The following is a 14328-nucleotide window of genomic DNA, read 5'->3' as shown; positions in this document are numbered from 1 at the left end:
AGCTGGACGCAAGTTTGTGGTCGTCGTCGCTACTATCGCCCAATCATCAAACTTCTTTTATTAGTTTACTTTCTTATTTTCTTTTTCTTTGACTCATAAAAGATGAGATTAGAGGAAAATATAAAAGGGGGGAGATTTGTTTTATTTCTCTCTCATGCTTTTATTCCTAGAAAACTCGAGTATTACGTTTATTCTTCATCTCTTTCCTGGAAACCCTAGTTTTTGCTTCTCTTCCATTAATTCAAGTTCTAGAGGTATTCTTCCATTGTTTTTCTTCTTTATTAATATTTGCTATTGTCTTTCTCTTGCTTTATTATTATTTTCATTATTTTTCAATCATGAATTTTAGGTTAATTATTGATTTTGTTTTAGTTATTTCATTTATGAGTGAGTAGTCCTTTTTCTAGGGTAAGTGAGGGAAGCCATGTTTATACCATGAATTTTTATTCTTTGAATTTGATTGATTTATAGATTAGGGTTGTGAGTAATTCCAATTGATAAGTTTTAAATAGTTTGATTCTTGTAATTGGCCAATATCAAGAGTTAATTAATTTGCTAATAGGAATTAGAATTGAAAGATTATATTCTTAGAGGCTTCATTACAATTGGCAATTCTGAATATGTTAGCGATCGTATTGCATAGGTTGAATTGAAAGTGTTAATACCCGACCGAAGGATTAACCATTTTACTTAGTTACTCACCCCTAGTTTATTTATTATTGAATCGATTTGTATTCTTTGAATGGTATGAGCATGGTGGACCGAACGTATGCCATAGACTTTTAATTCATTGATTAAATCAGCATTGGGATATTACTTGCTTCTAGTTTAGTTATTATTCAAATCAAACATTCGTTTTTCTGAGATAGTTTATTAATAATTAAGCGAAAATCGATAGAAATCCTCTCCCTGTGGGATCGACCCGTATTTGCTAAGTATCTGCTAACAACAGACACCGTGCACTTGCGGTATTACTTTTTAAAATCATCAATTTTGCGCCTATTATATAGTAAAATTGACAACATCTAAGCAACAAGAAAATCTTAGGCATCAACGTGGGAAAGATGTGTAACTCATCAACCTGAGACGAGGATTTTATCATCGGCGATAAGAAATGTTATGAACAAATGTCTATTCATGTTGATTATTGCATCTCATCAAATACAAGTAATGTTTTTCAACCCAAACTAGTTATAAGCTATGAGGTACAATTGTTGACTATTGTAGAAATGTTATGTAATGTTTGCCCTATAGATGACTTGTTCACTTGTATGTTGAATGCAATTTGTTATTGAGACATGACATACTATCAGAATAATGCATAAAATTTTCCCATTTTCCCCCTTCAACACCAAATTCAAAACCAAAAATCACTTGTCAGCAAGCTTTGGAAATCCATTTCCCAACTAAATGACTTTTTTTTTAAAAAAGAAAGAAAAGGGATTTCATTAATATTTCGCCAAACGGCACTTACAAGTCATTTCTAAAAAACATAAAATTCTAATAGAAATACATATCACCCTAGAAATGTAAACATGGCAGATTTGACTTAATTTTGCCTTAATATAAATCTTCATCTGAAGCAATGCAATCTGTGAGTTCGCTCTGGTTCGGCATACGATCTGCAGATGCGGAAATTTTGGGATGAACGTACTCCAATAGTCTTCCATAATTTTACAAAAGTTGTGAAACCCTAATTTTTCATGTTGAATATCGAATTTCAACCAATGAGAATAATTTCTCATACCTAAAAACAAAAGAACCATACTCACAACTCCCATAGGGGAGAAGGAGATTTCCAAAACAGAAACTAAAAACCCCATAAAAGGGTTTGAGAAAATCTCATAAAGAGATACTAATTTATTGAACAAAACAAGAAAATGAACTAAAAACTGAAAATAAAAGGGAAAAAGGGGCTTACCATGGATGAAAACATCCATGGCAGTCCCCTAATTGATAAAGAAGGGGTAAGAGAGGCTAGGGTTTTAGAGAGAGAAAAGGAGAGGGGAGGCTAGGTTTTCCTTGTATGTTCCCAACTAAATGACTTCATGAAGCTGTGTGAATACCTTCACTACTCTCTCTCCAATTACAGATCAATCACTAAAAGTGTAAGCGATGTCGCATGTTTGTATCCAATTGATACTAGCCATACTTGTAACATATTTTAGCGTAACTTTTGTAATATTGCTTCATCCGCTGCAAGTAAACGATATACCTTACATAGAACTTAGAAGTGATAAGACGATAATCGATAATGGGAAACCTGCGTGCTATTAGGACAATTATATTGTAAGGCCAGCATATTAACACACACAAACAACATAATTAAATAGAGAAGTGATAAAGCATTAATCGTTTTCCCACTATTAGGGACAATCTTGTAATTTCAGCATATTAACGCACACATATGAGGGTGGTTTATAAACAACTAGTATTTTAAACACATAGACAGGGGTTCTAATAAATAACTAACAAAAAAGGGGTCCTCATAAATAACAAGTTGCATTTTTTGAGGAAAAAACTGAGTGAAATACACTGATCGATGCAATTTTTACTTTTTTGACAGATATCAAAGTTTTTATTTTTTGACAAAAAAGTTATCTTTATAAAATAAATAAAATCCTAGCCGAGAGCGGACATGCTGCCTACTGGAATTTTTTTTGTCTACCCTCTGAGTAAACTACCCACCATTTATAAAAATTTGTGAAGAATTGTCGTAATCAAATTAACTCAACATAATAATTATTTTTTTAATGCTTTATCAGTAGTGAGTTGTCTACCTACTGAATAGATGTAGCAATGTCCGTTCCCACTATTGATTACGTTTTACTACTGATCATACCTAACACCCCCTTAAACCTCAGCATCTCACATTTCTCATCCCCGTCAAAGACGCTCCAAGCTCCACCCCCAAGTTGTTATAACTAACAAACAAAGCCATTAAGCCAACACCTCTATTTATTTAATGTCCACTATTCATTTGACGGTTCTAATCTTCAAAGAGAATAATGAAAATAGTAGTACATACATACGTAATCTATTAAATTCTTCCTCTTAGTAGATAGCAAAATTGAGAGGTTGTAATTGACTCAAAGATGATAACATACATCATACATGGTCCCCTTAGACTCTTTCATAGTGAACCAACAAGGCCAAAATAACAAACCACAATGAAGCAAAACAAGCGAGAAGTTCATCTTGAACATCAACAACAACAACAACAACAACAACAACATGATCAACAAAAGAAAGTTGAAGTCCTAAAAGCCGTGGCTCAAGCTTGGCATAGTCATTTTAACAGTGCTAGAGAAGCTACGTGCGAATTCGACGTTCGAAGGCGAAATTTTCGAAACAAACCTTCGAGGTTTAAGCTCGAACTCGAAGCTAAAAAAAAGTTGAAGATAGATGAAGAGGCAAAGAATACACTATGGAATTTTAACCAATCTCTTTGGGATCCTTATGAGATTGTGGCTGTATCAAAAAGGTTGGAAACAGGGTTAGTATTGAATTATGATTTTGATGATATGAATAACATAGATGAACATATGAGGGTGTTTAAGAAGAGAAAAGAGAGCAAAAATAGTCTTAGGAATTTGTTCAATATCATGTCTTCTAGGAGATTTAATGATAACAATGTTGATATTTCTGATCCATCTACAAAGTAATTAATGATTTTGGAGTTTTAGTTCTACTTCAAATTATAGCTAGATATATACTAAGTAAATAATTTTGTTAATTCATATGTTTTGATAGTTAATTGATTAGCCAAGTTCTTTGTTGATTATCTATTGTTAATTGTGATGTTATGATATGATCAAAGTAAGTTTAGTTCTTTTCTTTTTTTATGCTGTAGCTTTGCTCTAGAAGGGGTATTTCATAGTGCAACACTCATGATGAAACATTAGAACTAAGGATGGAAATGGGTGATGGATGATCCATCACCCGCTTAACCCGATATTTTAAATGGATGAAAACCCGAATTTAAATGGATGAAAAGTGGGTGGTGTGTGAGAATTTTTTCATCCGTCACCCGATCCATCACCCGTTTAACATCCAACTCATTACCCAATTATTAAATTTTATATGTAAATTACTTTATTTTTATGTTTTTGATATAATTATTTTATATTATGTCACTAATTTCTTTTAAAAATATACTAAATATCATCACCCGTTTAGCACCCGATCCACCCGTTTCACCCGATAGATGACGGATGGATGGATGCGGGTGGAGTAAACAATTGCGGGTGGTGGATGCGGGTGATGTTCCACCCGCCCCGAATCCGATCCATTTCCATCCCTAATTAGAACATCATATCTTGCAAATTTAAATTATCATTCAACACTCTATCCCAAGGCGAAACCAGACTTGATTGTGGAGGGAGACCAGTTTAACAAAGAATTCTAAACATAGTTGTGGATGGAGGTAGTTTACCAATAAAATAACATACAACCATTGATTTTCTTCAAATCTATGTTGAGGCCTGCAAGGGCCATGGCCTTCTTAGGCCCCAAAATAACCTCGTCACTGCTCTATCCAAAGTGATAATAGTTGGTAATACAAACTTATAAAGAGAATTATGAATATCTAGACGGATAAACATTATTATAAGTATTTTCATGAGAATTTCTTTATAAAATTAACTATAAGCTCATTATCGCTATTAACATTTCTTATCATTTGCTAAAAGAATTCTAAAGTATTAATAGTGTTTTTATCATTTGAATTGAAAAGTGGGGCTGTTCATCCAAAATTATTATGGTTATGGTGCGTCATATATAGGTTGGGAAATAGTGCTTCAAGAATCGTGGCTAAAGGTGATTCACAAAGTTCACACTTCTATAGTTCTATAGCAACAAGTTATAAGAAGAAATAAAATTACCACCTACCATTTATTCGGTTTCGCACATTTGAGATGTTGGACATTGGAGAACATCAGAACATGGAGTTACTTTCTTTTTTCTTTTTTTTTCAATCTGTCTTGCATGGACCCGGTTCACACTAAAAATAGTGTGGACCAGGCCAGACACGTGACTGGTTAAGAAGTACTCACTTATACACTATATCAAAAATAGATACACTATATCAAAAATAGATACACTATATCATACATAGGTACACTATATCATACATAGGTACACTATATCGTAACTACGTACACTATATCATACAGAGGTACACTATAACATAACTAGGTACACTATATCCTATAGGAAAATATTTACTTAAACACATTACAGAAACATACACTATATCAAAAATAGATACACTATATCAATAATAAATACACTATATCAAAAATAGATAGATACTATATTATACATAGGTACACTAGATCATTTTAACATACACTATATCATTCTAACATATACTATATCATCTTAACATATACTATATCATTTTGACATATACTATATCATTTTAACATACACTATATCATATCAATATACACTATCCTAAACTCACGTGATATGGATCGGGTGCACACTAATTAGTGTGCACTGGTTCATATTAGTTTTTTTATCATTTTAAATGCAACAAAAAATAGTTTATATCTCACAAAAAAAATTCATTTGTTACATTTAAAACGACACAGAAAAAATATAGATTATCCAAATTCTTTTCTTCGAGACTCAAATCTAAATAGCTCGTATTGTCCTTTTACTATCAAAAAAATATTTTCTTGTATATATACATCTTTTTTATCGATCAGTGGAAATAATTATAAGATGCACTACCCCAAAAATTATTCGTGGTGATGTGGGAGAATCTTAATATTTTGAGATAGCTTGCCATATGGGCTATGGCCCATATGGGTTCACTTTGCACACGGTAGCATCTAGTATTATAGGAATCTAAATTTTGTCCCACAATTTGCATATCATGTACCATTCTTTTTTATCAGCTTACTATGATTGTGATTTTAAATTCATATTATAAATTAGTAGGCCTTATATAATAACAACAAAAAACATATAAAGTAACACAATGTGGTTACAAATAGTGTTTTTTTGTTGGTAGGTTTTTGCTACCTAGCTATTTTCTTTGGTAAATAAACTTCGTCTTAATTTTTAACAAAAAGGATTGAAATATCAAATACTGTTTCTAACATCTACCCACTTTTCAATAAGAAGGAAATGTTCTATACGGCATAAAACAATTGAATTGAACTAATTGTAATTAAACTGAGTAGAATTAAATTATAACTAATAGTAATGATAATAAATAAATTAGGAACTAAACTGAAAATTAGTTGGGGAGAACAGGTCTAAAAGTTGTATAGCTCATATCTTAAAAACACTTAAAATCTACTCTATTATATCATTTTAAAATTACTGGATGTATTAAAGTTCTAAATTATAATATTATTAGTTTATTACAATAACAAAGTATTATTCAACCTATAAGAACAAAGAAGCAATGAATGTCATGTAGCTTAGTTGGTAAAGTCTTACGAAAAATGATAACTAAGATTTGTGATCGAATCTCATCTAAATCATTACGCTTAATGCTAATTTACAACCAAAAAAAAAACTAAGCATCAGAAGACAGACTTTTTATTTAGTTGGACTACAAGCTAATAATCTATTAGCAAGAGTCACTCAAGTCATATAATACTAACCATTTTATATCCTGCCAAGGGCAAAACATTAAGACAGCAACAATATATATGCAAATAGTCCATAATCCATACATAATAACATGGTCACATTTTGAAAGTGTTCCAGTTGCGAAGCTCAAAGCACCTATGATTAGCCTTAATGAAGCCATCTGCTGCATCATCAACACTCCTTATAACACCACCTTTGTCCTTGATCAACTTGTGCACACTAGCATCTGATGACTCCTCGGCGAAATGAACCCGCTGGCGGCGAGGCTGAGTCGCCTTTGGCAAGTGTTGGTGGTGGTGGTGGTGCTGGTGTTGGTGCTCTATATGAATTATTCCATCACCATCCTCATGACTTGATTCAATAAAGTCCCTATAAACACTTGGGTAACGAGGGACGTCCTCGAGGCCGGTATTATGGGCATGGTAGTCACCACTATGGGTGCTATCTCTGCCATAGGGATAGCGTTGTTTGTGAGGGTGTTGTGTGACATAATAGGCCATTTTAGTGTTGCAAGTTTTTTGGTTGAGAAAATGCAAGGTTTTTAAGCTTGGAAAGAAGAACTTTAATATATTCCATGTGATAAGATGGAAAAAGTATTGAACCACATGCCACTTTCTCTATAGGAACTAGGAAGTATTCTCACAACTTTAAACAAGAATATCACGTAAAAGAGCATAAAAATATTCAGAAGATCAAGTAAATCAATTGTGCTAAACACAATAATTGTGCAAAATACTACCGAAATTGTTCTTTTAGACTTATTTTCAGTTCGGTTCAGTTACTCTCTGCATTATTTCAGTTTCACTCTGTACAAAAGAACAGGTCTAATCCACGTTTGTTTAGAGGAAAATATAATAATTAAGCAAATAAAATCTTAACTTCATTCGGAAGAACGGAAGAAAAAAGTTCCACCGTGCTCACCCCTTTTTGACAACAATATTTGGTGCTAGAATGATGAACCTTAGTTAAAAATAATGGATTTTTCTCTAGATCTTTTGTGTTTGGATGATGGCTTGCAAAGTCGTTCTTCTTAGTCACTAAAATGGGAATTTGGGCCATGTTTGGTAAATGGCTTTTTCATTGGCTTTTGGCTTTTCAATTTGGTCAAACAGCCAAAAAAAGTGTTTGGTTGGCTGAAAAGCTGGCTTTTAAACCAAAATGAAAAAGCTGCCTGGAGCAGCTTTTTGGATTGGCTTTTGGCTTGTTGGCCCACAAGCTCTCTAATAAACAGCCAACAACCACAATTAATTTTGCCAAACACTTTTGCAAACAGCTGGCTTAAACAGCCAACTTAAAAAGCCAATACATACAGCCAGTGCTTCCAGCCAGTCAAACAAGCCAACTAAACAAGCCAAAAGCCAACAGCCAACAGCCGATTGCCAAACAACCCCTTGATGTTAATTAGTTAAGTTGGCCATAGTCGGAAAAGAAGGGAAGCAGTAAATGGCGTGTAAGCTCGAATGGCGCAATGAATTTTTGTGCACCTATATGATCAACTTTGATTGAGCTAAAAATTTTCTATGCCATTTACAATTTCCCAATTTCAGTTGTCATAAGTTTTGTAATTCATATTTCTTTTTTAGGAGATTACTGTAATTTCTTTGGTTTATTGAATTGCAACTCTCCCCTTCTTATCCTATATGATTGGATTCTCTTGAGCATTAATGAGCGAGTTAAAATTATCTTCATGAGCTTGATTCCGCTCTTTATTGTTCAGATTTTCGGCTATCGATAATCTATGTATATATACACACATATATTACATATATTTGTCAGACATGGCGATGGTTCGGAAAATATTTTCTGCTCTATTTCCTTCATTCAGTGCAGTAACTGATTTATTCTATTAGACAGCACCGAGCATAAGAAAGGAAGTAAATTTAGACATGTACTATTTCATCAGAATGGTCTATATTCAAGAAGTTAAAAAGATCATTCGCTAAACTATGCTACATAGCACTTTCCGAACAACCCCTTTTTCGGTGGTGTAGAAAGTTTTCATCTACCAGTCTAAGGCTAGTAACATTGGTCAAAGCAAAAGAAAAAACCTCTAGGCTTGTTTTCCATCGGTGTCCTTGGGGTTTCACCTGTGCTGTCCTTCTTAGACATCAACGAGCTTGTGCCTGGAGATTCGGGTGGTAGGATGGAATTCTCTCGGGTGAATATCCGAGGAGGGATTGCTAGCTCAGGAGGTGCGATGGTAGAGTAATAATGAAGGAGCATATGGATTATCTGAGTGAAGTTGGGCCGAGCAGTTGGATCTTCATTCCAGCATGAAGTTAAAATTAGAGCTAAATCCTCAGGCATGTCATCTGCACTAGGCCTGACGTTCTGGTATAAGGATGAATGAAAGCCAAATCAACATCATTTCATCATAGGCAACAAATATTCACATGCAGAATAGATTACTCCCAAATGCTTCAACTTTGACAGCAGATTTTTTTTCATAACTGGGAATAAAAGACAAAAGGAGAAAGAGAAACTATATGAAGCCACCCGATAGCTCTTTATCTGGGAGCCACCTCCAGATTAACTTCTAAAAAGCTCTGGTTCTCGTCAAAGTGATAACCACATGATGTGTCTCTATCATCTTTGAAAAAGACACTTGATGATTGGAGGAAAGTGAAGGCAGAGCTTCCTTCCAAAATCAAAGGTTTTTTGTCGGGTTCTCGGGGATTTAAAGACTTAGGGTGCGGTCTCTTAATTCCAAAATTATTTTATAGTTAAAAATGCATTATCTTTACCAGATTTTTGCTGACCCAGAAGCTTATTAGAACTTAAATGAATTTATCTAAAACTGTTGGAACTTATCTGAACTCAAATTAGCTTAGGATACTTTTCCCTCTCTTGCAAGTAGAAGACTTCCCTACTCTTGTGCACTTCTCTCCAACATGACCTTATTGAGTGCGTGACTTAGACAAGTCAGATAGCACCCCTCTCTATTATGGGTATGGTTCTTGAAACTTCATTTTGGGCAAAGAACATGCTAGATTAGCTTAAGTGTCTAAGTCAAAAGTTTAGACATGGTCACATACTTCTGTTGAAAAATGTAGGCTGATGGGTATAAAAGGTTTAAGTTGTGGCAAATTTACCTTGAAAGCTGCAGCATATGCAGCCTGTAAGTTTGACATGCCTTCGAAAGGCAGCTTGTTGTGCAGCAGCTCCCACAAGACAATTGCAAAGCTATAAGCATCAACTTTGTGGTTGTAATGTTTCTTTTCTCCTTGCCTCAAAGTAACAGTACTGTACAACTGCAATGGTAGAAAAAAGAAGAAAAATTATATGGTGTCATGCACTAAATATATGCCCAAATTCTCTATTCGAAAATAACACACATTTCCCATTCCCTACCTCTGTCTCCCCCCCCCCCAAAATTTTTCATCCTCACCCCATTTATTTTTATGACTTTAAAAAGTTTCCCTGGTTAATTTTATAGAAGATGTTTTCTGTAAAATACTGAGCTGAATTAGTTAGGTACCTCGGGGGCCATCCATCGATATGTTCCTGTTTCAGCAGTCATCATCTCTGTCAAAGTCTCTTCTCTTGCTAAACCGAAGTCCGCAAGTTTTATTGTTTTGTGATCTGCAGTCAATAGTAAATTCTCTGCAAAAGGTAGAATAAATTGTTGTCAACAATTAATATGATCACAAGTTTTATCTGTATCATCGGCTGAAAGCTGCGGTCATTACTATTCAGGTCTCTGAGCAATTAACTACCAACATTACCAGCAACTTGGAAGGACCACAGGCCCAGTACACTCTTAATAAAAACAACAATTTTAGCCAGAACCATCACTATCACTAATAGTGTCTGATGTTTCTCTATCAGAAATTCTGCATAATGAAAGCACACAGCACTTGCACAAAAATATCAGTGGCATGTTTGTTTGGACACTGCAAGCTGCAAGATACTCTAGGTTAACTCACAGCAAAGGTTTCTCTATCTATCTATCTATCTATCTATCTACATATATTTCCATACTGTATACAAACCAAATTTGGGAGTACTCAATTGTTTTATGGCTAACGGATGCCCATAACCACACCCTTTACTAAATCAATTGAAACAGCTTATTCACATTTAAATAAGTGGAGATCCAACCAATTATGAGTATATACCTGGTTCTCCCTATCTAACCGACACAATTACACCTAAATTACAGTTGGCTTTTAAATTAGGGGGAAATTTGATAAGTAAAGTCCTTTTGCCCTCTGTGATTAGGATATAGATGCTTCTCTTTCTGTTTAAAGCTGTACCATATTAATGGAACTATCCCTGACATTTTGATGATTCGTCATTATTGGGTGTGTGCATCTGGTCACCAGTTGAGGTAAATCGCTAAAAAGATCAGTGCCACTTATTGACTGATGAATCCGCATTAACTCTGAAAACCAGCGACAACATGAAGATCTCCAAAATCTGATATGATTTTGTGATGTTACTTAATCTACCACAATTGATGATCAGATGGACAAGAAAGATATGTAGCTTCAAGGTCAGATGATACCTGGTTTCAAATCCCGGTGTATGATCCCATGAGCATGTAAGCATTCCATCCCACGAGCAATATCAAGAGCAAATCCTATGGCAACTTGTTTATCTAAACACTGTGGCCTCATATTCAGCAAGTATTTGCGCAATGTTCCTCCCAACAAAAGCTCAGTAACAATTACCATGACAGGTTCTTTGCAAGCACCAATAAACTGTGAGCACATATAGCTAAATAGAAGTTATGGGAATAATTCATCTCAAAATCACCCTTAGAAAATTGATGCAAACATTGATGATATAACAATGAGGGCTGTGGAATTAAAGTACCTCCACCAAGTTCTTGTGCTGAACTCTAGACAACATGGCTACTTCTCTCGCAAACCGCCCCTCTTTCTTGGTAATCTCCTCTGGGGTCTCTCCTCTATGAACAATTTTGATAGCAACATTATGATTCTTATACCTGTAAATATCCCACAACAACAAAAGAAAATATATTATCATAAACAGCCTCAACCCAAAAACCACATTGCTCAACCTAACAACCACATTACTCTAAAACCTAAAATCTCATCAATTTCAGAACAATGTGTCAAATTTGGCAAGCATTACTAACATCCTAATTCAATGCTGACCTAAAATTTAGTCACAATTTCCCAAAAGAGCAAATCATAGACAGTACATATCAAAAACTATTCAAATGAAGTACAGAAGACAAAAAGAGATAAATTTGATTGCCCAATAATTACACCAACTTGAGATTTTTTATTACATACTTCTGCAAATAATGATATTATGAGTAAATTAGTGACAAACAAAAGTTCAGATCTTCACAAATTTCCATAGATCTTGCCCTGAAACAACTTAAGCCTGGACCCACCTGGCAATCTCCCCAAAAAACCCAGAAAATCTCAAACCACAAAAACAATAGTTCATCAATTTTAGGTCATAATACTATCAAAATATTACTCCAAAAACAGATTTTTTAACTAACTTTGATCCAAAGTAGAGAGATTTATTAACTTACTTTCCCTCATATACTTTAGCATGAGCTCCTTCACCAATTTTTGGTCCAACAAAGAGCTGATTTGGATCAACCAACCACTTAGAATCCAAATGAAACTCATCAACTGAGTAAAACTTATTCCCAGATTCCATTTTTTCTCCCCAACAAAATCAAACCAGCTAAACTTAACTAAAAATCCAAAATTTTACCCATCCAACCTAAAATCTTCACAAATTAATCAGCAACAAAAAAAAAAAAACAACAAAAATTCAAATGAATCAAGAAGAATAATCATAAAAAGACATGCTCTGGTGGTACCCCAGCTTTATGTTCTGCTCTTCTGCTACTTTGTGACAGCTTCCCAACAACAAGTTCAAAACCCACATCTCAAAATTAACACAAAAACTGACGCCATTAATACCCTTTTTTGGGTCCATGATAGAGGAGAGAGAATCATAAGGATTAGAAGAAGATAACACTACAAAACCCAACAAAAGGATTCTTCAAATTTTTATTGGAATAAGAGCTTTAAATGCCAAAAATCCCCCAGTTTGGGGGACAAACAGAAGGAGAGAGAAATAACCAATCAAAACAAAAGTTTAATCAAATCCAAAAACAACAAAGTTGAAATTTTTATTAAAGAAAGATCAAAACTTTAATCCTTTTTTTTCCCTCTAAAATTCAGCAAATAATACTCTTTATCACCCAGTACAAGAAACAAACAGTATAAGCTTAAAAAAAAAATCAGTAAGCTTATAGGTTGGTTTGATGATTAGAAAATTAAGTTTTTGTTTGGTGTACGTGATGTTACAGAACCTTACTCACGGATCTACGGACAGAATCATGGGAAAGAGAGAGGTTTTAGTGGATTAAAATAAAAGGGAGACAAAAAAGAGAGAGAGAAAGAGAGAAAGTAAAAGAAAAAAAAGGGTATGGAGTGAAGTTAGTGTTGAATAATGAATAGTATAGTATAGTAGTGTAATAAAAGTCTGGTGAAAGAAGCCAATTCCATAAAATAATGGAAGTTGCACATGGAAACGGATCTTTCCAACATGGGGGTAGGCAACGCACGGATTTTGGCCGGACCAGTGTTATCTAATTTCCGATACAAATTTTGACATGACGATATATAAGAATTAACGCCTTATTCTTTTGAACGGAGAGAAGCTGACTTAAAAATAACTGGTGAAAATAAGTTCAAAAGAATAATACTTTAAAAAAATTTAGAGAGATTCAACTTATTATAACAATAACTTGAACACAAACCAAAATCATCCATTCCACCTTGTGATTATTTGCTATATTGACTTGAGTCTTCATCTAGTATGTGTAAGTACTAGACTAGTACAAATGTACAATTATGGAAGATGTGAAGTACTACACTAGTACATATCTAGTATCTACTACAATGATGGAAGAGGTATTTTAATTAGGAGGAGTTGTAATTAATAAGTCTATCTTCGAAAATGAACTTAAATATGTAGTACTATATTATAGAGTGCATTATAATAGATTGATAGTTAACAACTTAATAAAGATTAGTCGTAAGTACATTTCAAAGTGGAATGTTTAGCCACTTTTATGAATTCTAGAACATTTTAACATGTCATTATCTAAATATAGTTGGATTTTGCTTGATGTTTCTAATAAATCAAACACTAAATAGTTGCACCTAAAAAGACACCATCATTGTTTTTGTACTACTTTGATGATTAGCTTTTTCCCTCCCATTTTAGGTATGAACAATTTGAAAACTCAAAGTAATCATGATTAAAAGTTAAAAATGACTAGATTTAAAATGGATCTAAAGCTATCAAAAACGGAGAGATTGTAATTAGAGCTTCATTGCTTAAAAATCCTTGGGCATAACATATTGTCCCATCTTAGACCCTACTAGCTATTACTACCAACTACCAAGTTTTCATCAAGTTTGGGGGGGGGGGGGACCTTATATTTTCTTATATAGGTTGTATTCTTTTAATTAGAAAGAATCTCTTGTTTGAATGTAGGGTTAACCGGTTAAGTGATTAACTCTTGGTGGTTAAATTATCGATAACCACTATAATTTTTATAATAATCATGTGCATAATCATAATTTAGCCTAAATATAAATATAATGACATTGATTATATCAAACTACAAAAATGTAATACACGAAAATAACACAGGGATTCACAAAGGGAATTACTTAATACGACATATATGTGATCCAAGACAATACG

The 14328-nt window shown here is 33.9% G+C and overlaps 2 protein-coding genes across 3 annotated transcripts; one reads left to right on the top strand and one right to left on the bottom strand.

Annotated features, from left to right (window-relative positions):
* The first annotated feature begins 2984 nt into the window (after positions 1 to 2984).
* On the top strand, positions 2985 to 3828 carry LOC104894355 (hypothetical protein). The gene has a single exon (XM_010680573.4). It carries the CDS (start codon positions 3171 to 3173, stop codon positions 3663 to 3665), a length of 495 nt encoding a protein of 164 aa, XP_010678875.2. The 5' UTR covers positions 2985 to 3170; the 3' UTR covers positions 3666 to 3828.
* Positions 3829 to 8475: 4647 nt separating this feature from the next.
* LOC104894354 (serine/threonine-protein kinase STY13) lies at positions 8476 to 13063 on the bottom strand. Of its 2 annotated transcripts, none has more exons than XM_010680571.4 (6): positions 12128 to 13063; positions 11431 to 11563; positions 11120 to 11315; positions 10091 to 10215; positions 9705 to 9863; positions 8476 to 8943 (listed from the first exon to the last, which is right to left on the bottom strand). In XM_010680571.4, the coding sequence occupies exons 1-6, from the start codon at positions 12256 to 12258 to the stop codon at positions 8629 to 8631; spliced, it is 1059 nt and encodes a 352-aa protein (XP_010678873.2). In that variant the 5' UTR covers positions 12259 to 13063; the 3' UTR covers positions 8476 to 8628. The 2 variants fall into 2 exon arrangements, with proteins under 2 accessions (XP_010678873.2, XP_010678874.2); XM_010680572.3 differs by having other exon boundaries at positions 12425 to 13062.
* Between the last annotated feature and the right edge of the window lie 1265 nt (positions 13064 to 14328).

This window comes from Beta vulgaris, chromosome 5 (assembly GCF_026745355.1).
Source record: "Beta vulgaris subsp. vulgaris cultivar EL10 chromosome 5, EL10.2, whole genome shotgun sequence".
In the NCBI taxonomy this organism is placed as follows: domain Eukaryota; kingdom Viridiplantae; phylum Streptophyta; class Magnoliopsida; order Caryophyllales; family Amaranthaceae; genus Beta; species Beta vulgaris.
This window is presented reverse-complemented; position numbering and strand designations above follow the sequence as displayed.